The following is a 22,070-nucleotide window of genomic DNA, read 5'->3' as shown; positions in this document are numbered from 1 at the left end:
TTGAAAAATGCCAAACCTTGCAGATATTTTGTCCATTAAGCATGTTAAGTATTCCATTTAAACATAATATATATGTAATTGTTAATTTAGTTTGTCCACCTCTTCTAAAATGCATTGGCAGTGAATTTAATTAGAGAATAAAAGAAAAAGAATACAGCTGGAATCAGAATGATTGTGTAATACAATTTGAGTAAGCCCTTCATAGTTGACCATGAAGGAATATTGAAAATTTTCCAAACTGCCTACAGCCTGAAGAATTGCCTAGTATACCCCCCCCCCCCCCCAAAAAAAAAAGTGAAGCAGGGGAAAATATTTTTACCCATTTTATAGGAAATCTCGGAATGCATTGCATTACTCCTAATTCAATTTGCAGACGAGATTGTTTTTGCATTTGCTCTTTGTCTGTTTCCTGATTTGAGTTGTAATAAAAGCAGGACATGTACAAATTGTCCTGCAAACGTGTAAAAGAACAGGAAATTAAAGCCCAAAGGCTGTAAATCAAACTGTCAGACATTGACGAAATGGAAAGGGGAAAAAAAATCTTTTATTCTTCACTGCGAAGTAATTGCATTTGGGTATGGTGGACAGGCTAGAAGTAAGAGAAATAAACAAGATGATTCAATGATGTTTTTCTAAGAAGTTAAGAACTCTGTATTTCTTAAGCAGTAGTATTTTTTAAAGCATAATTTGTATAGTTATTGATAGATACAGTGTTAAGTCTGTATGGTAACACTGAGTGTTGTTGGATAGAATAAGTATGTTCAAATGGACATGGGCATTTTGTTGGTTGGGAAAAAGGGTATTCAAGGAAAGCTGACAATCTCTATTGTACATTAAACTCAAATGGGAAAGCTAGTGTTTCAGAAATAAGGTGTCGGCCTTCGCCATTTTGGTAAAATTCTATGGTAAAATTTGATTTTGTTCGTCCCTTGACGTACTAGCCTGTTTGTTAAACCATTATGCAAACGAGAGTTACAAAATAGGAGCAGTAGACTTAATCTTTTCCATCGTGATGTGGAAAAAGTCTAAAGTATCAATATATCTTGATCCAAGAGGAGACATGATTCTCACTTGTCAATTCAGGGGATAGTTAGAAATTGAAATTAGGCTAACCGAAGTAGATAGGAGAAAAAAACACTCATAGAATTATGGCACGTTAAACCATAAGATATAAACACAAGCGGGCAGATATGCGGCTGCGCACAAGATGCACCAGTCTGCCGATTGTAATAGTGTTTCCCCTGACTGGCACCAAAGCGAGAGATATGGGACCCCATCCGGGAAATTAGTCGGCCAACAATTATTCATGCCGGCGGGGGTTTTCATCATGATTTATTCAGCAGCTATGGTCTCGTGCCGACACCAATTGTGGCTTTAAAGGAGCGAGCTGTGGTGTGATCTTTCTCTGAAGTATTATCTGAGATATCAAGCAAATTGGGAGCACAATTAGAAAGACTGCACGGATTCCATATTGAAAGAAACCAATGCAGTAAATGCCACCAGGTGAAAGAAAAGTTTCATCATTACACAACTAGAGATTGTTAGCTTGACCATATAATGCTTTGTTGCTCCAATTTTCTCTCTTAATACTTTCATTGGTTAGATCTTAAGCCAGATTTGATATTTTCTCATAAAAAGGAAAATTCTAAAGAAAATGAGACATGAAAATAGACATATTAAATACATTTTATACGTCACCAGAAAAGAATTAAGAAGTACTTATCCAACACTCAGTGATTCCATTATGAAGACTTTGCTAAGTAATCTATATTTTTCTATAATTATTAGTACTTAGAGATTATGAAATGTTTGATTGTTTTTAAAAGGTTTTTTTTGACACCTCAGTGGTTAAGAATAAGAGCTCATACTTGATAAGCCCCCCCCCCCCCGCCCTACCACCTCACCAATCCAAGCAGAAAAATGGAAAGCATCCATCATCTCTGAAACATGATGCAAATGATATGCCGTCTCAAATATCACACCGTTTAGATTCCTCACCGCAGGCATAGAACCATTTGTGTGCAGAGAGCCATAAAGGCTTCAAGTCTTTTCATATCAAAAGGATTGATGCTTTATCGCCAAGTAAATTTGATATCCTACAGTATTTTGGTTTTGAAAATGAAGATTTTCTACCATTTACTGTGCATTTGACAGGTTTCTGGTCATCGTCATTGCAAAATTATTGGTCCCCACCCCCATGCAACCTCCCCATCCCCCCTTCATCGTTCACCTGGAAGAACAAAATGAGTTCTTGTTTCTTAACCCTATTCTCATCAACAGCATCATAACTGTTTTTTGGGGTTGGTTTCTTTTGTAACGTACAGGTTAACAATGCCACAGCTCGGGTCATGACTAACAAAGTCAAAACATCTACTGCCAACGGTGAGTATCCAGCAGGTAAATACAAACAAAACTTTTCTAACTATTTTGTAGTCTTAAGGTTCTTTATTTGGTCATTTTGATTTGAATGTGGAAATGTTTTAAGCAGTTTGATGAAGAGGAGAAGGGAGGGAGAACGGTAAAAAGAGGAGTGAAGCAAATGGGAAAGAGGGTCGGGGACAGAGTGAGATAGAAAGAGGAGCAAACCCCAATGATTATGTGAAGTAGTGATATTCTCCACCATCTACTCTCATCTATTAGTAATTTTAAACAAAGAATAATAGTCTCCCTCATAGGATTTGGTTAATACCAGACTTCATGCTATAGTAGTTAAATGTGGCTAATAGCTTCTGCTGTGTAATGTGAAAAAAATGGCACATTCGGGGTCTTTTCAGAAGTTACGTTTCCAATCCTCGCTGATATCTGTACTTTATCCCTTTCATCAACATGGCTACCATCATAAAGCCAACAGTCAATAGGATCCGTCACCAAAACTATTCCCAGAATGCCAACATTAAGATTCATCCCGGCTGGAGTAAAAATTGAAATTGATTGGCAAAAGCTTGCGACTCCGGCTGCAACGTACCGCCACACAAGGACCTTATTCTGGAAACCAGCTGAATACAAATGACTTTCCCATCCATCACTCATTTGTTCTTGGTATTCTTTTTTATTTTGCCTTGGCGCTTATCTCTAAAGAAAATTGTTATTCTAATGACTCATATTTCTATCCTAGGACAAGCTCGGGGATCCGCCAATATGAAACTCATTTTGCTGCATAATTCAAAACATCTTTGAAAGCTATCTCCCCGACGAGGGCCAATTCATTTTGGAACCTCGCATCCTCGTGAGGATAATTTGTCAATGTGCAGAAAATTGGTTATCCAGGGTAAATTCTAGACTTGTAATTCTGTACAGAGAGGCAACCATATGGTGGATTTAGGCAGATTTTTGGATAGTCTTCTGAGTAAAGAAAAGTCATTCTTTTAATAAATAAAGGGTTTTGATTAAAAAAAAGGGTTTTAAATGTATGATACAGAGGCTTGTTAAAAGCTACCTCTCAATATTATTACTTATGCAGTATGTAATACTGTCTACATATACACTGTAAATGATTAGATAAAGATAAACCAATTTAACTGTAATCTGAAATGCGCATTTCATTACTGTGTGTCAACTACTGGTTGTATGGCAGTTGGCAGAGTAGCACGTAACCCACTAGGGTTTTCTAATATTAAATACAAGAAAGCCTCAAGAAGGGGGTTTACTAGTAAATATCACTACCCTGTTTTGACCCTCACTCCCAAGACATAAGACAACAAAAATCATAGTAAGCTCACGATCTCCGGCTGCTGCTGTGAGCCTCTCTAAGAGCGTTCTCAGGCATCAGTCATTAAGCCCAAGCCAATCTCGGATGGAGACGATAAAATGGCCGCTTAATGGGCCTTCCAGTGTCAGCCGGTCTTGTTCACCCAGCTTTTAATCGCTTTGTCTCATGCACCTACGGGGCTTGTGCATCTTTTATTGCATCCCTTGTGATTGTATGTATAGAAAAGGGTCAGTAGATCCTAATCTACTAAGAAAGATTTCAATAGCTGGAGTTGGTTTTATCTCGGACACGATCACCACCAGCTTGAAATGTGGGTGGTGAATACCTAGTATATCCCAACAAAACGAATTGATGTGGGCACCCCTGAGACAAAAACCAATCAATTAAAGTGTATATCTTATCTATGCAGTTGGGTCATCTTCAGACAGGTGGATGATAATAATACTTTTACCAAATGAAATTAGGATGATTACCTTTTTTTCATTTGAGAGGTTTCGTTATTCTCAGGTCCATTCCAAATGGAAATATCTCCTACAGATGATTATATTATTACAGGAATCAACACCTGCTTGTTTTTTTGTCAAGATAAATAACTTGGCAAGAATTGATTTCTGGACTTTGATGTGATAATTCCCATAAAAGAATGTACAGCTTTCTTGTGAAGATATGAACTTATTTTGAAAGCATCTGTTATAAGGGGAAAAAAACCATGTCATCTAGTGATATCTTTCTAATAGTAGGAGACATTGTAATCCTTACCGATACGTGGGAAGGATCCTCCTTTTTATTACTTAACGTGAAAAAAAAACATGAATTTTCAGTGACAAAATCTATTAATGAACTTGGGATTATTTTTGATAAAAAAAGGGGAACAAACTTTATGGGGTGTAGGAAGTATTTTGGATAACGGGTTTAGATGGGGTAAAGATACCATAATTCAATTCAGAATTCAATTCAGAGTCTTCTCTCTGGAGCCAGAGTGCATCTTTTCTCTAAACTATACTGTCTAAGATGAAATAGATGAGGAGGATGCGAGATGAAGAGAAAACAGTCTGAGGCTAGTCAGCCCCGGGGCAACTTGTAATCCAGCATGCGCTGTTTAGAATGAAAATAAGACAAACAAGTATGGCACGATGAATAGAACACGATCTCTGCTGTCCTAAAGGCGCGGTCTCAGTGTGAGAGAGCGGGAGAAAGTAATTGGGAAATAGTTAAACATATTCCATGATCATTAATTCAATGGGGATATATAGTGATGTTTGCCTCTAATAAAAATGCCCTTAAGAAATGTATTTACTATGATTGGGACCTTCTTCATCCTATTCCCCTGTTATTGGGATAAGTCACATGCTTATAGATTTTCTCTTTCCCTTTCTGCTTCTCTTTTCTCTGACATTGTCTCCTTCATCCCTAACCACTTTCATCCTTCTCTTCCTTCACCCCTCTCCTCCTTTCATCATTTTCTTCCACCAATACCACCTTTTCTGTGTACCTCTCTCTTCCATCAGACAACCCTCCCCCCTCTCTCTGTCATGCCTCTCTCATCCTTTACCCTGTCTTCCAGACATACAGTATTTCTATTTGTCCATCTATTCCATTGGGATCTCATCTTCCTTTACTGAGTTTTGTAAACACCCTTTTCACTTGATCATCTTCAGACCTAACCCAAGGAAACCTCCCCTCCAACTTGGCTTGGTTTGCCTTCTTTCTCCCTCATGCGACTCCACTTCTTTATGGCAGACTGCATGTTTAATAATAGAAAAATCCATGCATTGTATATTGCATGACAGTTAAATTAAATTTGAGGCTTAGAAGAAATTTCATATCCTGTTTCCCACCTCTTCTTTCCTTTTGCAATCTTCCTTTTCCTTCCTCTTCTCTCTATATTGCTCGTTCATACCAATTTTTCTCCTTTGCTCCCACCTTGCCACACATTCTAATCTGTCTGTCACCCTCTTTCTCTCTCTACATCAATTTTCTTCAATGTATAAGAAATTATTTCAGCTTAATGCCATGATTTTAACGCATAAGATTTTAATTTTAAAGAATCTTGTTCTCTCTATCCCACAGAAGTCAATTTGTGATAGAAATGAGACCTTGCATTCATTACAATACCCAGTCAGTGTGATTAATTAATTGGTTATTCTAATTTCAGGGACAATTCTTCATGCAATTAGCTTATTAGATTACAGTTTGTTCAGAGAAAGAAAGTCTGTAACAATAAGCAAGTGCTAATTTGTCATGCACAACTATAGCCATCAGTTTGAACTGTTATTTGAGTTAATGGGGGTGAATTCAAATTTAAAGGAAATTTTTAAAGGGGACTTCAATTATGAAAAATATTCTCTATTATTTGATGACCAATAAGTTTCTTAGAATATCAGGAGAGATTGGGAATATGCTGTTAAACATTAACATAAATATATAGTGTCTTGAAAGGAGCCTTATACTTTCTGTCTTGGACTATGGCAAGCATTACCGAAATGACAGATCCTATGGGGGATACCGCAAAATACATTATCAATATAGCCTCAGTTCAGACACTTTCTTTGCGTCAGCCAAAATGAAGAAATGGGGAATGGAAGGGCATCGGGGGAATATGAGTGTTCAGACCTGTTGTACCACTCAGGCAACGCCATGCTGCTCGTATTCCAAAGAACTAGAACTATGACCCCTTTGCATTTTCAATTAAGTCAATTGTCTTCTGCTAATGTCCCTAGTTGATAAGCGTAAAGGAAAAGAATGATACAAAGAAAGAGAGAGAGAACGAGAGAATGTGAGAGAAGAGGAGACAGATATGACATACAAACAGATGGAGACAGAGTGAGAGAGAAGTAAAGGGTAGATGAAAGCAAGACACGAAGGACAACAAGAATGAAACAGAATTTGGGTGTTAGAGAGGACAAAATATACAAGGATACCAGTTCGAAGATAACAAAAGGGAAAATTATGTAAAAACACCATTATTCTTTCATGCAGACTTTTCATCACTAAGTTTTCTCCAGATATTTTTCACTCAAATGTGTCAAGCATGAAAATTCATGATTTGTTTTATTTGTGGATTTGTTTTCATGTATGGCAAAGTTTACATTATATGGAAGTTTATAATTTTGCAAGGTAAATTGATGAAAGTAAAAGCGCAGTTGAAATGTTAAGGTTTATTTTAAAGAGATGTTCATTTCTTTTATATTAAATGCCAATCATTGCCAGTAACCAATTTTTGTCTTTTCCTTTCTCCCCCATCCCAACCCCTACTCTTTCTCTCTGTACTTTGATTATTACAGGTCTAGAACTCCTGACTACCAGTGCACTAAGGTCGCAGGTCATAGGCAGGGGGCGTGCCGCAAGAGGGGCATACGCAGCATACCGTATAGCAGCCCCACCTCCGGTACCAGGCTACGCAACCGCCGCCGCAGCCCTCTACCCTGCCGAACCAGCGGCTGCTGCCCTATACCCAGCCGACAGGTACCCGGTAAGTAACACTACCATTGCTTGACATCTTGTTCGTTTTTAAACTTTATTTCAGTAATTGTTACGAACGAGAACCATCAGTTCTCTTATTAACCTCCTTTTTTTTCTTTAAAAAAAATACCCCTATGAGAGTACTTTTGATAAATCCAGCATTCGGTTTTGATAAAAAGGGTAAAAATATATTGTTTTATTAAATGAAGGCTATTGAGTCTTGATCATAGTGGGTTTTGGGGGGAAGGGGGTAGGATGTTTTCAAGCATTGGAGAATTAAAATTGCATATCGGTTACAATACGTAACTTGTGAGTATAAGAGATGCCATTGCAGCTCGGTTTAGCCCTTGTTTTACACTGAATCTGGTGTAGTCTTTAGTTAAAAATACACTTTCAAAGGTATACCCAAGATTTTACTTCAAAAAAGAAAATGGAACGCCTTTGAAACATACACTTAACTAACCTCTGTATAGCATCCCCACCAAGAAAGATTTGATAGGCCCTTCTTTTTACTAGTGACATTTTAGAGATTTCTTATATCTAGGTATAGTGTTACAGTTAGCCTATGGGGCCAGGCATGATAAGCTTCATCTAATGCATTTTGATCCCACGTACAGAGTCCTCTACCCCCGCCTCTCTCTATCTCTCTATCTCTCTCTCTATCTATATCTGTCTTTCTTATATTCTTACCAGCACTCTTGTGTTACTTTATGTGTGGTTAAAGCATGAATATTACCTCTGTTTTTTAGATCTGAGTGTTGCACTGTTTTATTGCATGATAATGAAGAGTTTTCTAAAGTTTTATTCAATATTGGCACTGATGCACAAGTCATCTTGTCAAGGCAAGAGAAATACTTTGATGTATTGTTTGGAGTTCAGATAGCTTTAATTCTATTAAAGTTTTAATGCCACTTAATGCATTAAAGCAATTTTCTTAAATGTCGGGGAGATGTCACCAGCAAAAAGAAAATTGATGATATTTTTAAGAACTGATGAGCACCCAGTACTGAAACCAAACACAAATTTGCACTTATTATTATCACCAGAAAGTCTGACATGGAAAAAAATATACTTGTAGTGATATTTCAGTGTTTGCTTAATGTCGAGTATATGCTAAAAATAGTCTTTAAAAAACATCTATCTAAAAAGTCAAAATCTTTTCTTTGGACTCTCTATCAGTCATAAAAACACCAAGACGGTCGGCTGACGATTTGATTACCGAGAATCCCCTGTAGGAAGATTAGTAGAATTAGGTTGACGAATGTGAAAGATGAATCGTTAGTTTCATGATTATCACCACAATTTTTTGCCAAGATATGATTGAAATGTACCCTAGTGGCATGGAAAACAGCAATTAGGTATTCACCAATATATTTCTTGTTTCTGCTTTTTGACTGAAATAGGTAAAAGGGAGCTCTTTTCTAAAATGTTTTGATTTATATTCAGAGAAATATGATAAAAAGACCACCCCATCCCTCTTTAGCGTTGTTTGAGAATGCTGAAGCTTTTTCTGAAGTAAAGAAAATTGTTCTAAACTTTAAAATGTTTGGTTCATTCTAACTGCAGAATGGATGAATTAAATATGATTTTTTAATCTTCCCATCTTTTTGGATATTATCATTGGTTGGTCCATTTATTTGTAAGGAAAGTTTTACTAGTAAAGCAATCAAATTTCTTTGCTTCTCTATGTAGGTTAAGATGAAGAGGGTTTGATACAAGTACCTAACAATGAATATTTCTTGATTTACCACAAGTTTTCACTTTTCTTATAATAGTACAAATGCTTGCAGTGATTAGAGTTAAATCTGAATAAAAATTGACTTGTTTGTGATTTTTATATTAAATAATAAGCTTGGGCTCCTTTATTTATCTGCATATTACTCCTCTTTGCATCTGACTGTGTAGAAGGAAAGTAATAAGGTATATGATACCCGCATTTTATCTCTTTCTCCTCTTCTCTTTATTGGTATGCATGTTGAGTTCACATCACTGCACGCATTACGTTTTTATGCATGATTGAAACGTTATTGGTTTAAATACATCTATAGAAGGGAATTTCCCTAACTCAGGTGCTTGTTTACGCATGAGGTTACGTTCGTCTCTTGAGTCTTAAAACAAGTGAATCTTCAAATTTCCCTCATTTCTTTCTTTATCTCATTGAATATCCCTTCTTAGAACATTTCTTTTATTCTAAAAGGCCTCAATTTTTTTTTCAAGGAACAGTTTCATTCTCTCAACTTTGAACTAGTTTAGATTTTTTCTTTAATTGCTTATTTTTCATTTGTAAATTAAGTTAGTTTCACTTGACTTTCAGTAAATAAAATTCTTTTTCTGTCAATTATAGTTAACCTTTTAAAGGGGTAGTCCTATTTAACACAAAGTTCGATATCTCTTTACAACTGCATGTTGTTTTTATTTGGTGTTATAATTCTAGGTCGAAAAATTTTCTGGATTAATTTCTTCTGATACATAAGTTAAGATATTCACAATTTGACTACCTACCAGACTACCTCACAATTGTAAGGGGGGGGGGGGGCTCTTCAGTACTCTACTTAGGTACTTCATGTCAAAATGATATTATATTTGGGGGCAGTGTTCTTATTTTCTGTATTATTTGAATATTGATAAACCTAAGAGGGCTTGTGTAAGGTAGTCTGAAGTATTTTTGTATCACTTACTGTATAGTATGTTTCATATACATTTATGCACATTCAATATAGCTCCTATGAAAAAAAAATAAGCATGGCCTATCATACATGAATTTATCTGATATTGCTTTTTTCCATGTAAAAAAACTCTTTATCATGAAGAAATTCCAAGTGATTAAAATGTGAGCCAAATAGCTTTGAAAAAAAAAGAAATAATTGAAGGATAATTGCTGAACACCAAATTTGAGAGCACATATGAGTTTGGTTTTACAACTAACTTTTCTACTAAGAATCTTCCATGTTTAAACTTGATATGTTTGGTATTCATTATGTTTAATTAAAAAATTACTACCTGTAAAATAATGAGTAACATATCTTAGACTTTGCATGTGTTTGCTGTGCTGTTGGGCATCTTGTTTATGATTTACTAACAAGGCATTTGTTTGCACCCTTTCTTCCTTCTGCATCTTTCTGCCCCGCCCTTACCTGTCCTCTTTGCCCCCCCCCCCACCCCTCTCCATCTCCTCCCAACACACCAAACCTATTATTTCAAAATTGATTCTCCACACTGAACACCGCAATGGACAACAAATATTTAAATGCATTTTTCTCTCATGATACACATAACACCAAATATCAATCAATATGCAACTGTTCAAAATCATTTTATTTTACACAAACATGCATTTTTATGTCATTTTTTTGCAAATGAAAATTGGCAAATGTGCTTTAATGCTCACTCTCCGTGCCAAACATTTCCACATCACGAATATCAATCTGCACCACACGCCTCCCACAACATTCATCTCCCCTCCCCCCTCGTTCCAACCACCATTACCCTGACTATCCCCCCCCCCTCTCGCTCCCCACTACACCCTGATATCAAAACAACTATTTCCACAACCCAGACTGATCTTCTTTTGCAGACCGCCGCCGCAACGGCCGCTACATACGGAGGCTACATCAGCCGCTACGCCACGCCGACAGCCTACGCGATCCCCTACGGTAGGGAATACGCAGCGGATCCTTACCACCATGCCATAGGACCTGCCACAGCATACGGAGTAAGATATCCCTCTCTTACCAGGGTAAATCTTCGACTGTCAAACTGATCTCTTTCTCTCGCTACCAGTGGTTGTGACATTATTTAGTTTTTGAGATTATTTATATACTCACACTTTTGGTTTTCGTGTTCAATCACCCACCCCACCCCGTATTTTCAGTTGCAAAATTTGAGATATTGGTCGTGCAGTGCAGTGAATATAGTGTTATGTGAATGTTCAAGTAAATAGTATTTTACGTACTGTACTATATAGTTACATATAAGTTATTAGCTGTATAGAATGTAATGTGTATGCCTGGCTTTTGATATCCTTTTACGTTGCAAGTTGTGTAATGGTTCATGCCTTTGTGTATATCATTATTTATATGAACATATTTTAATGTCATTAATTGTTTCTATGATGTCAGTATTTCATACCATTTGACTCTGCATTGAGGAAGATATCTATACCAAAATAGTATTTACTTTCAATTTTCTTCAATTTTTTTTTTTACTTCTTTTCCGTTTTATCTTTAATTTCTTCCTTTAAATCCATCTTTTCCTTTAAATTTATTGATATGCTCTACATTTGAGTTTTGATGATTTTCCTCTCACTTTTATTTTTCCCCATCTCCCAAACCAACATGATTAAATTTCAACCTACCTGAAAACAAACCACAATTCAATAATTTTGTATACCTCAGAAAGTCATCCCTGAAGATTTTTCCACCACATCAATTCAAGTGATTTCTGAGGAAGAATTAGCTTAGACTATTATTTTATTCATTTTGATTTATCACTTGAGATTTTACTGCTAAAATAAAGAGGCTTTTTTAATTTTAGTACAGATATTTTGAATGTGAAGTCAATTCTCTTAAATCAGCCCTAAAAATCGTCTCCATACTTTCTAAGGAAATGATTCACAAGAAACAAATCAAACTTTAGTGAGATAAAAGCAATTTCATAAGGTCTGATTGGTTAATCTCATCTCAAAATGAAATTCAAAATGTTAGTGATTCACCTTCTGGTATTCCTGTATGTTCAAATCAATCAAGATTACTTGGTGTAATCCATATATCTTCAGTTTCAATGCATTGTTCAAATGTTGATTGATGTCTAGCATGTCAGATTGTTTGAAGCACCCTCCTGTGTATTTTGAATGGTGTTCTCTGTTTTATCAGATATATATTAGCTTGTTTATATTGTCTTTTAGTTAATGTATTGCCTTTTAAGATAAATAGTTCTGTTTTGTGAGGAAATGAATGTTCTAGAAACCATTTCATTGCATAATATCGTTAGGGAGACAAATCCTTTATTAAAACTTTGATTGTGGGGAAGATAAAAGCATAGTTGCCATTACACTGTATCCTCACTGAAGAAAGTATGGTGTTAAGAACAAAGTTAGTCAGTGTACAGAGAGACGGCCACATCCTCTGGTGTTACAAATACACCATAGAGTATAAATATATAACACCAATAACAGACAGAATGCAATGCAAATGGGTGATGGTCCAACACCATGAATTTAACACTGCATGGTGTAAATTCTTAGTGTGGTCCTCTGGGAATACTTGGTCGTCTAGTTTACACATCACTGGGGTGTTATTTTGAATTGAATCACATTTAATTGAATTTTTTTTAATTTGACTTTGTGTGGTAATATTAAAAATCTACATGAAAATCATTTACAATCATAAAGGATGTACGAAATAATGACCCAAGACCTTTATGAAAATAATTCATGCTTGTGAATGAGTCCTTAAAGCAACACTCCAAAATAAATAATTTTCAGTGGATGGGACAAGCTTCTACTTGACCTATATAGTGGATTTTTTTTTACAAGATGTTGGGGGTATTATCTGGTCACATGAAAAAAAAAAGGATTTTCCCCAAAGTTAAAGGCTCAAGGTCTTGTCTCCCATCAACAGCAAGTTGATCTTACTCCAAGCAAAGTAATTGATTAGCTTAATTACTTGAGCATCTATTTCTAGAAGCATTCCATCTAACATGATCATGTGTAAATACTGAATTCTGTTTTTCCTAAAGGATTTGATGAGGGCTGGGGTCGGGGCATGTGGTTCCAGTTGGCAATAGGTTATGAAGGAGCAATCCCCCAAAAAGAAACAAATTGGATACCGGTAAATCTTTAAAAGGCCAAATTGAATTTGAATTAGGCATGTAGAAATAACTGACGAGTAATGCATGCATCAAAGTTCATTTACCTGCATATACACAGTATTAGGTTTACTTATAACTACTGAATAAAAAGGCAACATAATAATGTTCATATATGATTGTCCTTTTGCATTGATTTGATCTGTCTACACAAATCATGCGCCCCATCTATTCTCTTAATGCGTTTATCGTATTTTTCAAGCAGTAATGGATTTCTGGAAAGGGCACCCATGGTTTGCAAGGTTCTAAAAACATGCTTAATGGTCCGAGGCGGTATTGCTTAAAGAGCAGTCCAACCATTTTTTCCTGCATCCCCTCTTTAGAAATGTTTCCCATTTTAAAATGCTGACATTTTCGTTTTTACCAGAGGCAAAGATTTTTCATATTGCTCATTGAGCTGAAGCCATTAGTTCCTCTCCTTTGTTTGTGACCTTAATTCATGATGAAAATATTGACATTTTTAATGAATGTATTAAGCCAATCCCATTGCTCATTGATTTCCCCAACTGTTTAAGCATTCACAAAGTCGTTGTTTAATATTTTACATTCTGTTTTACTTAAATGTAGTTAAGGAGAATTATAATGACCTTGATTAAAATAGTCTTGCTCCAATCTAAAGTATCATGATATTGATCTTTATAGAGAGAATAACAAATGGATGACAAGGGCCCCTATGACACAATGCTTAGCAATTGATTGTAAGAATGTGTTTTATAATTGATTGCATTTAACATTTTTAACAGATTTATCATACGATTGATCACTAAGCTTTGTGTTAAGGGGCTCCTGAAGCTTGCTACTAATTCCTCTATTAGTATGAAGCCATAGAATATTGATCGTGATATACTCTTTTCGATGTGTTATATCGGTATATTCAGTCAGACTTTGGCAAGATGTTGCACTCTCTCTAATTCATGAAATTAAATTTATGAATGTCATCATGTAAAATCTTATTGTTCACTGCACGACAACTTCAATCATTTTCATAAAAACAAAGGAAGGTAAATGTTTACATCATTGATTTGAGTAGAATCACACACACACCACTGTCTGTTGAGAAGAAATCAACCGTAAGTCGAGGTTTACATTTGTTAACTATTTATGTGAATTTTATTTTGCTAAATGTCAGCAATTTGCATGATGCTTTTGCTGTAATTGTTCACTTTTATGTCTTTCCTTTGTATTTTTGTAGATTTTTAAAATTGTTTAGATATATCTATGAAATTTTCAATATTTTCACTTTTAAAATTTATGTTTCTGATGCAAATGTCAGGGTCCTGCAACATTAAAGATACAATCAATACTTTACCGATTTATTGTAACTTTGTGTTCATGGTTTGACTTGGACTTATTAGAGTTATTCTTAATTGTATTGATTGTATATTTTATGTCACACGGCCCATAAAATCATAAACTCCTACAAAGTAATTACATCTTAATAAATGAATTGGTAATCATTTTTTTGGTCATTGGGATGTACTTAGCACTGGAAGAAACATCAGCTTGAGCTAAAGCTGGGATAATAATGATATTGCACCTTGGATGGATAATGGATTATTAGTAGAAGATAGAGCTAAAAATATTATTCATTACCATTATCTATTATTATTTTTCTTATTCTTATTAAAGAAAAGGTACTTTGGCTATAAAGGTGCATTAATTGAGTGTAATGAGTTTAATAGTATTATGAAATTTTAAGGTATACTTGATGCATATCATCTGACGATTGTTGCTAATGAAATGTATTCAGTACATCAATTAGAGTTTCCTTTTTAAGAATGAAAAGTTTTCTGGAAATCAGAAACATGTTTATTAAGTTTCACATGCATTAAGTCAATATTCATAGGAACAAGTAAGTTGGGGATACCATACTTTATTCTAATTAATTTTCTTGATTCTTTCTTTCTTTCTCACCTAATGTTACAGGCCAGTCTGTATAGGGGTGCATACGCAAGGTACACGCCTTATTAAGATCAGCCAACCAACGGTATTCTTTAATGCAGACGGTCATCGCATTATCTCAGAACGATGTTAACTGCATACTGAACATTTTGATTCAAGAAAACAAGAACAAAGAGAGAGCAAAAAGTGGAATATCATGTATTGAGCTCCGGAGAATCCAAAGGGAAATTTGGAGATGTATCCTATGGTTTATATGGAGTGTACCAAGGTAGATGACCATTTGATGGGCACAATGACATCAGAGATCATTACGGAATGATTCTTGCCTTTCCTAGAGGGTTAGCGATATGAGGAGCCCAACTCAGTCTCAACTACGGTCATCTCCACCGGCTCAAACGTTTGGAAGAAATCAAACGGCTTTTAACGCTCATCCTATCCGGAAAATATAATGATAGGATTATATTTCAACTTGATAACTACTTCCAATTTGTTCTGACTTTATTTTTCATTTTGTATTGTATGTCTACAATGTATGATACCTCTACAATCTTGTCTTTTTTTCTTCGGGAGATTGTAGAAGACAACTCTATTCAGATTTAAAGCTTTTATTGATGATTGGTTATACCAAAATGTATTTGGTAATGTACTGAAATTTGTTAATGACCATTGCAGGTCAAGTCTTGAATACTTTGTCTTGCAATGGGGGGGGGGGTGTAAATTCTACTTCTTGAACATTTTTTTGCTCATTCTCTCTCCCTCTCTTTAATTCATTTCAATTCATGTGTGCTAAAGAGGGATTGGATGTCTCATGACGTTAAAAGATCCCTCAATATTTCTGCCAAAAGTATCAAGTAGATTTTCATGGGTATGAAATCATTTTTTGCAATGATGCTATCGAGCAATAATTGCTCCCATGAAAGATTTCCTAATCGTGCACTAAAGCAATTGTCTCCTTTCAGTTGTGGAAAGGCTTTTTATTCACAAAGTAGAACAAAAGTTACCAAAACATCAATGTGCATGATATGAAGTGCAAAAAATATATATATATATATTTGGGGTCTCCCTTTAATTTGCGTGCAGAATTATCAATGCTTGCATGCAAGTGATACCACCTATTGGCCACAAAACACTTTTTGAAATATTATCAGTTAAGATCACAATTGAGCTGTAATTGCTGTAAAGTAATGTTGTTAACAGTCCTACATATAAATGTTAAACACAACGCTGAACCATAAAAACAGATGCATACTAAAAAGGTATCTATGAAAATGGCTTGAATGCAATAGAATTCCCAATCAGATATGACATCACAATGCCTGCTGTGCATTATTTGTTGTGCTGGAGCAAAAAAAAAAAGAAATGGAAAAGATACACTGTTGATGAGAAATTGCAATTAATGAGTGCTCTCTTGCAGAACACAAATATGAGTTATGATGAATGTTTTTGCTTTCAAAATTAGCATGAACATAGCCAACCAGTCAGTCAGCCCAGATAGAGATGTAAATCAGTTCATTCACGACATCCCATGCTTCCTACATAAAAACTGTAATTGTTGGATGCTCCAATCTTCCTTGAAATTGCATGTCATATAGTTTGGTTTTCAAACAGAAATTTTGCTTAAAGCTAGTTAGTTTACTAATAAGCCTTCCATACAATTCTGTGTGAATAGGCCCATAGCCGGCATAACATTGAAAAGGGGAACGCTAGTAATGGTATTGATATCCATGATGCATCTGAAATGGAATGTTCCATTATTCATAGGTGGGTTAACTGACAGACGGAGATGGATAAGATTTGAAAGAAAAAGAAGGCCCCTTGATGATTTTCATGCTATGAATTAAGAGAAGGGAGAAACATATGGTGCTACCAAATTAACGTGGTTGTGTGTTGGATATCACCTAGTGTTTTGGTGATCTCTAGCTACTAGAAGGAAACTGTATATTTATCTGTAGTTGTTAGATATCATTAGACATTGTTTCATAGATTGGGAGATTTTAAATATGATTGCTCTTAAACCTTGCCTCAGAAATACAGGGGAGTCATTTCTGTGTTTTCAGGATTAGTAATTATCTTATGTTCAAAACTTTTTCAGTATTTTGATCTTTTTATGTTAAACTGTTTTTGTGTTTGTGTTTTTACAACCGGTTCTGTTTCGGTGCCCAAATGTTGATTGACATCGTTGCTGAAGGTTTGGTTTCTGTCTTAATTTATCTTGGCACTAGATTGAAAATGTACAGAGTTATGTAGTTAGATTGAAATTCATTACCTTAGCTTTTTTAAATGATTTATAATGGTGATCAAGGATAAATCAGATATTGTTGATAACAAGTATTTGAGATGGAACAAAGAAACTTTGGGAAATATAGTGAGAGAGTTTAAATGAATGTGTGCGTGTGAGAGAGAGAGAGTGGGAGCAAAAAAGATGAAATTCTTTGTAAATTTTATTCTTTGAGTCAACAAGAAAGCTAAGGACATAGTGATCTTTTAACTTTATATTTATTATTATTATACCGTTCATGACATATGAGAAGAGATCTAGCAATCTATTGTATGTATCGTAGGTTGTCTTCATATTTGATTTTCGCATTTTGGTGCAATGTTTCTCTTGCAAAGTGCGTCTTATGATAAGTTGTAACTTTTGTTATTTCTTCTTTTTCTCTGAGAAATGACTGTCGTTCTTGGTCATCCTTGTAGATGTCTATCTTTCTCTAATTAGTGTGCTACTCAATGTTTACCCATGTATTTCTGTCGTTGATTGTGATGTATCGATAAAATGGCGAGGAGAAAAGTATTGTGTAATAGGCATTGAAATTATTAAGTATGTATTGATTGCTAGAGTGTCGTGAACATTCTCTGGGTTTGAATATGCCATGGAATTGGACAAACTTTACTGCCAAATTTTGTAAATTTCTAAACACGTAAAGAATTTCTCATGAAAGAAATTTTTTATCATTTTTGAATCACATTCATTTTGGCTCACAACTGTTGAATATAATGAATTTAGCTGTAGCAGACATGTTTTGATTGGATAGTTGTTAGACCAATGCTCTAAACTTTAGATGATCAATCAATCTGTTTGAGGTCATCAATGAAATCCTTCCCCAATAAATAAATGAATAAAAATAGTGGTAATTATCAGTTAGAAATAATTGAACAAGTATAAGATAAAATAATAAATGAATAAATTGATTAATGAAATAAATAAGAAATAAATAAGTAGATCATAAAATAATTCATTAAAAAGGATTTTCCAAATGATCTACAGATATTTTAAACTATTTTTAAGGGATTCATATGAACAGTAATACAATGAATTTATCTAAAGCAATTAAATCTGTGCTCTCTATCATTGTGCTCAAATTAAGTGCAAATTCATACCAGCCATCTTGCTTTGAGACAAAAATGGACAATTGTTAAGTAATTTTTTGCCATTTTCTGACAATCGGGTTTATTCATAACCAAAATATGAGTCTCGCACTTGTCTTGTTGAATGTGATATAGCACCCTTTCCTCTGTATCAATCAATGTACATTATTTTATTTTTGCCAACTTAAGTTATTACTGTAAATGTGTATACCTTGTCTTTGTGTTAACACTCAAGAGTAATATAAATATGTTTTGTTTTTCTTCTGTCCTCAAGTTCATGTTTGAATGACAAATCAGATTTTCTTGTCAAATGCATTGAAGTACGGCTGCCAAATCTTTGATATGTTACTGATTGAGATGATTATTATTAATATGTACCATCGACGTCTTCATATCTCGGTGCCCGCTGAACACGCTACAACTCGTGTTTCAACTCATCTCTGTTTGTTTCAACTCTGTCAATTTCAATCAGTAGTACAGGAATGATATTAGAGATAGGAATTTTTATCATAGTGACTTTTATCATGTTAAGGACAACTCGTCATAAGATATATATTTTTTTTTCAGTAACGTTACATCGTATTGTGAAGTCAATCAAAAATTTTCAGGTGTCGTTCATATTTTATCTGAGAACATTTTACATGTACACGTAAGTTGAGGGAAAATGTGGATAGGGGAACTGGAAAAGTTGCAATTTATACTGAGCTATTGTGTGCTTTTAATCCAATGCTGTATGTTGGCATAATGATTTTAAAATGTAACAAATTTTGATTGTATAGTATGTCAGGATATGGTATTTTTATCTCAATGTGCAAAACAGACCCATTGTCCATAATAAAATAACACAGAACGTTGTCAATTTTAGCTTGTAGAATCTTGAAATGAATAGACAATTAATTTTTTGTATAGAAATTCAATAAATCAAATGAAATTATTACCTAGATTATTCTATGCCATTTTAACTTGTAAAAAGGACAGTGATATACGCATTCAAATTCATTGAGTTTGAAAAATCAACTCTTTTTAATTAAAGTTAGTATCTCTCAGCTCAAATATTTTAAGGCCATCCAATACTTGATAATATTGTCTATTTCACCCAACACTTAAAGTAATATTTAAAATCACAATTTCTCAGATTTTTGGACTGCCTCCTGTGTTTTGTGAAAGAGGCTGAAGTTTAAAGTGTAATACTTTTCTTTTCTTAAGCTGCAAGTATCATGATCAGTGCATTCTTTTGAATAATTTTTTTGTGTGTCTCTCTACCCAGTGGTGTATTTAGGAATGGGGGCCTTGAGCCCCACTTATGGAGGGTGCAAAAAGTAAATTGAAGAAATGAGGAAAGACTTAAACAAAATGGCCCTTCAAAATTTTTATCTGACAAGCAACTGAAGAACCCACTAGTGTGGGAAAGGTTGCAATATCAGCACTTGATCCGGCGACAAACTTGGTAAGGGGCATGATTTCAAGGATCGTCTATGTCAGAAGGTGGGCAGACTCACACTTGCCCTGGGCTCCATCTGTTCCTGAATACGCCACTGTCTATCTCACAACTCTTTATTTTTCATCCTTTCGACAATCAATTACATTTTAAGGTGCCATCTAATGTGTCAAAGGTTTTTTAAAGATGTTTTTTGTCAATAGCCAAGCATATATTCTTACTAATTTATATTTATGTTTCACTTGATCAGTTGCTACTGTGTCAGTGAGATTCATTCACTTATTTCTTTGTTGTCGGCTTTAGATTTGGGATCCTAGTAATCCTCATTTTGCCTGCATTTTATGGCACACACTCTACCATTGGATAGTCGGTTTTTTATCCATATTTTCTTTTTGTAGCAGTCTGGAGTTGTAGAAATCATTTTGTCTATTAAGTGTAGTATATTTTTCCCTCATTCATTCTCTTTTCTAGACAGTTGTTGATTTTAAGATGAGATTCATTGAAAAGATGAATCTTTGGGGCATCAAATGCACAGAAGTATTATTGTAAAATCTTAATTACAAAAAAAAGAATAAAAATTGTACAGATTCAACAAAAAAAATTATCATTTCATATTTTGTTTTCTTTACTCAATGTAATTGTATGTTCCTATTAAGGAGTTAAAGGGATGAAGGAACTGTAGAGAGAGAGAGAGAAAGAGAGGTGGTTAAAGGAGAATGAAACCTTTGGAACAAGATAGCTTGTGTGAAAACAGAAAAATCAAAGAAAAAGATCAACGAAAATTTGAGAAAAATCGGACAAATAATAAGAAAGTTATGAGCATTTGAATATTGCGATCACTAATGCTATGGAGATCCCGAAATTGGCAATGCGACAAAGATGTGTGATGTCTCTTGTGAATAACTCTCCCCATTACTTTAGTATATATTTCACTTAAATTGCCTCTTTTACCACATCTATCAGTAGATCATGTGTTCTTTCTATAGGAGGGCATGTAATACAGATTTTTAAAGAATACGTCATGGATAAAGAGTTTGTATCACCACAAGAAAAAATGGAAAGAGACATTTTGAGGGTATTTTATAGTCCATCAAAGGGAAAGTTGTTCACATGTGACATCACACATCCTTGTCGCATTGCCAATGGGAGGATTTCCATAGCATTAGTGATTGCAATATTCAAATGCTCATAACTTTCTCATTATTTGTCAGATTTTTCTCAAACTTTCTTTGTTCTTATTCTTTGATTTTTTTTGTTTCGACACAAGCCTACTTATTCCAGAAGTTTCATTCCCCTTTAAGGGGTAGTGAGAGAAGGGAGGAATAGAGGTGGGGGGGGGGTACATGAGACAGATAAAGAGGGATAGGAGGTAGAAATGATGACAGAAACAAAGACTAAGGCTGCAGCCACACCAATGAAACTGACTCCAAACTGACCGATGTTTTGTCATTGGTTATAACTGATATAGCTTTTGACTCTCTGGAATCTGTATTGCAGGTATGACTATAGCGTAAGACACGAGAATGAAAGAGGACAAGAATGGGAGTTAAATTATCAAATTAGAACAAGAGAGAAGTGATAACGAAAAAAGGAGAGAATTTTAACCTATTTCACAGAAATGCATTGAAAAAAGAGGGGAGAAGGATATGAAGACCTGATTTGCAGTTTACTTGTTGCTATGGAATGCTTTTACTAGGCTACAAAGAACAACCTTTGATTTGATAGCAAATGGTTGCATACATTTAGTACACTGTTTTCAATCTCATAGAAATACTTAATTCTATCTCTTCTATTTGTATGGGTTGTCACTGAACTCATACGACGGTTGAGAGAAGAGACAGCACTCGACCCCCCCCCCCCCCTTAGAGGGGTTCCCACATGGCGTCACAAGCAGCCATGTCAGAGGACATAACAATGAGAAACCTGTGCATTAGACCATCAAAACAATGATTGTTTATGATTCAATGCACAAGTTTTTATTGTTTATCCTTCTACCTGGCTGCTTGTGTGAACCCTCTGTTGCAATGCATTTTTAAAAAAGATGAAGGAAATTGAGGACTGTAAATGGACATGTTTGCTTTCATATTTATTACATTTATTTATGTTTGGAGAAGTTTTCCAAAAGCCACGTTCTGCCCTCTCAAAATGTTTGGCTCAATATGCCCAACTGTAAACACACACACACACACAGGACTCCCCTTTTTAATTCTCTCTCTCCATTTATTTTCTTCCAAAAAGTTTTGAATCAATGAAATGTGTCAATAAATTGAGTAAAGCATCAAGTGAAATGTGCATTCAAATAACAGAATTAAAACAGACACATTCTTT

General features: G+C 34.9%; 1 protein-coding gene across 14 annotated transcripts in view; it reads left to right on the top strand.

Annotated features, from left to right (window-relative positions):
* Positions 1-17,338, top strand: part of LOC129269286 (RNA binding protein fox-1 homolog 1-like) — a 41,184-nt gene extending 23,846 nt beyond the window's left edge. For 2 of the 14 annotated variants that reach the window (XM_064105558.1, XM_064105563.1), the window contains exons 5-8: positions 2,325-2,382; positions 6,994-7,181; positions 10,728-10,883; positions 14,963-17,338. In XM_064105558.1, coding sequence (XP_063961628.1) covers positions 2,325-2,382; positions 6,994-7,181; positions 10,728-10,883; positions 14,963-15,007 — 447 coding nt within the window. In that variant the 3' untranslated portion in view covers positions 15,008-17,338. Of the gene's footprint in view, positions 1-2,324; positions 2,398-6,993; positions 7,182-10,727; positions 10,908-14,962 lie in introns of all 14 variants that reach the window. The other 12 variants (XM_054906768.2, XM_064105560.1, XM_054906766.2 and 9 more) reach the window with 7 other exon arrangements.
* The last annotated feature ends 4,732 nt before the right edge of the window (positions 17,339-22,070 follow it).

The sequence above is a fragment of the Lytechinus pictus genome, chromosome 10 (genome assembly GCF_037042905.1).
Source record: "Lytechinus pictus isolate F3 Inbred chromosome 10, Lp3.0, whole genome shotgun sequence".
NCBI classification, from domain to species: domain Eukaryota; kingdom Metazoa; phylum Echinodermata; class Echinoidea; order Temnopleuroida; family Toxopneustidae; genus Lytechinus; species Lytechinus pictus.
Note: the sequence above shows the minus strand (reverse complement) of the source record. Positions and strands in the feature narration are given on the sequence as shown.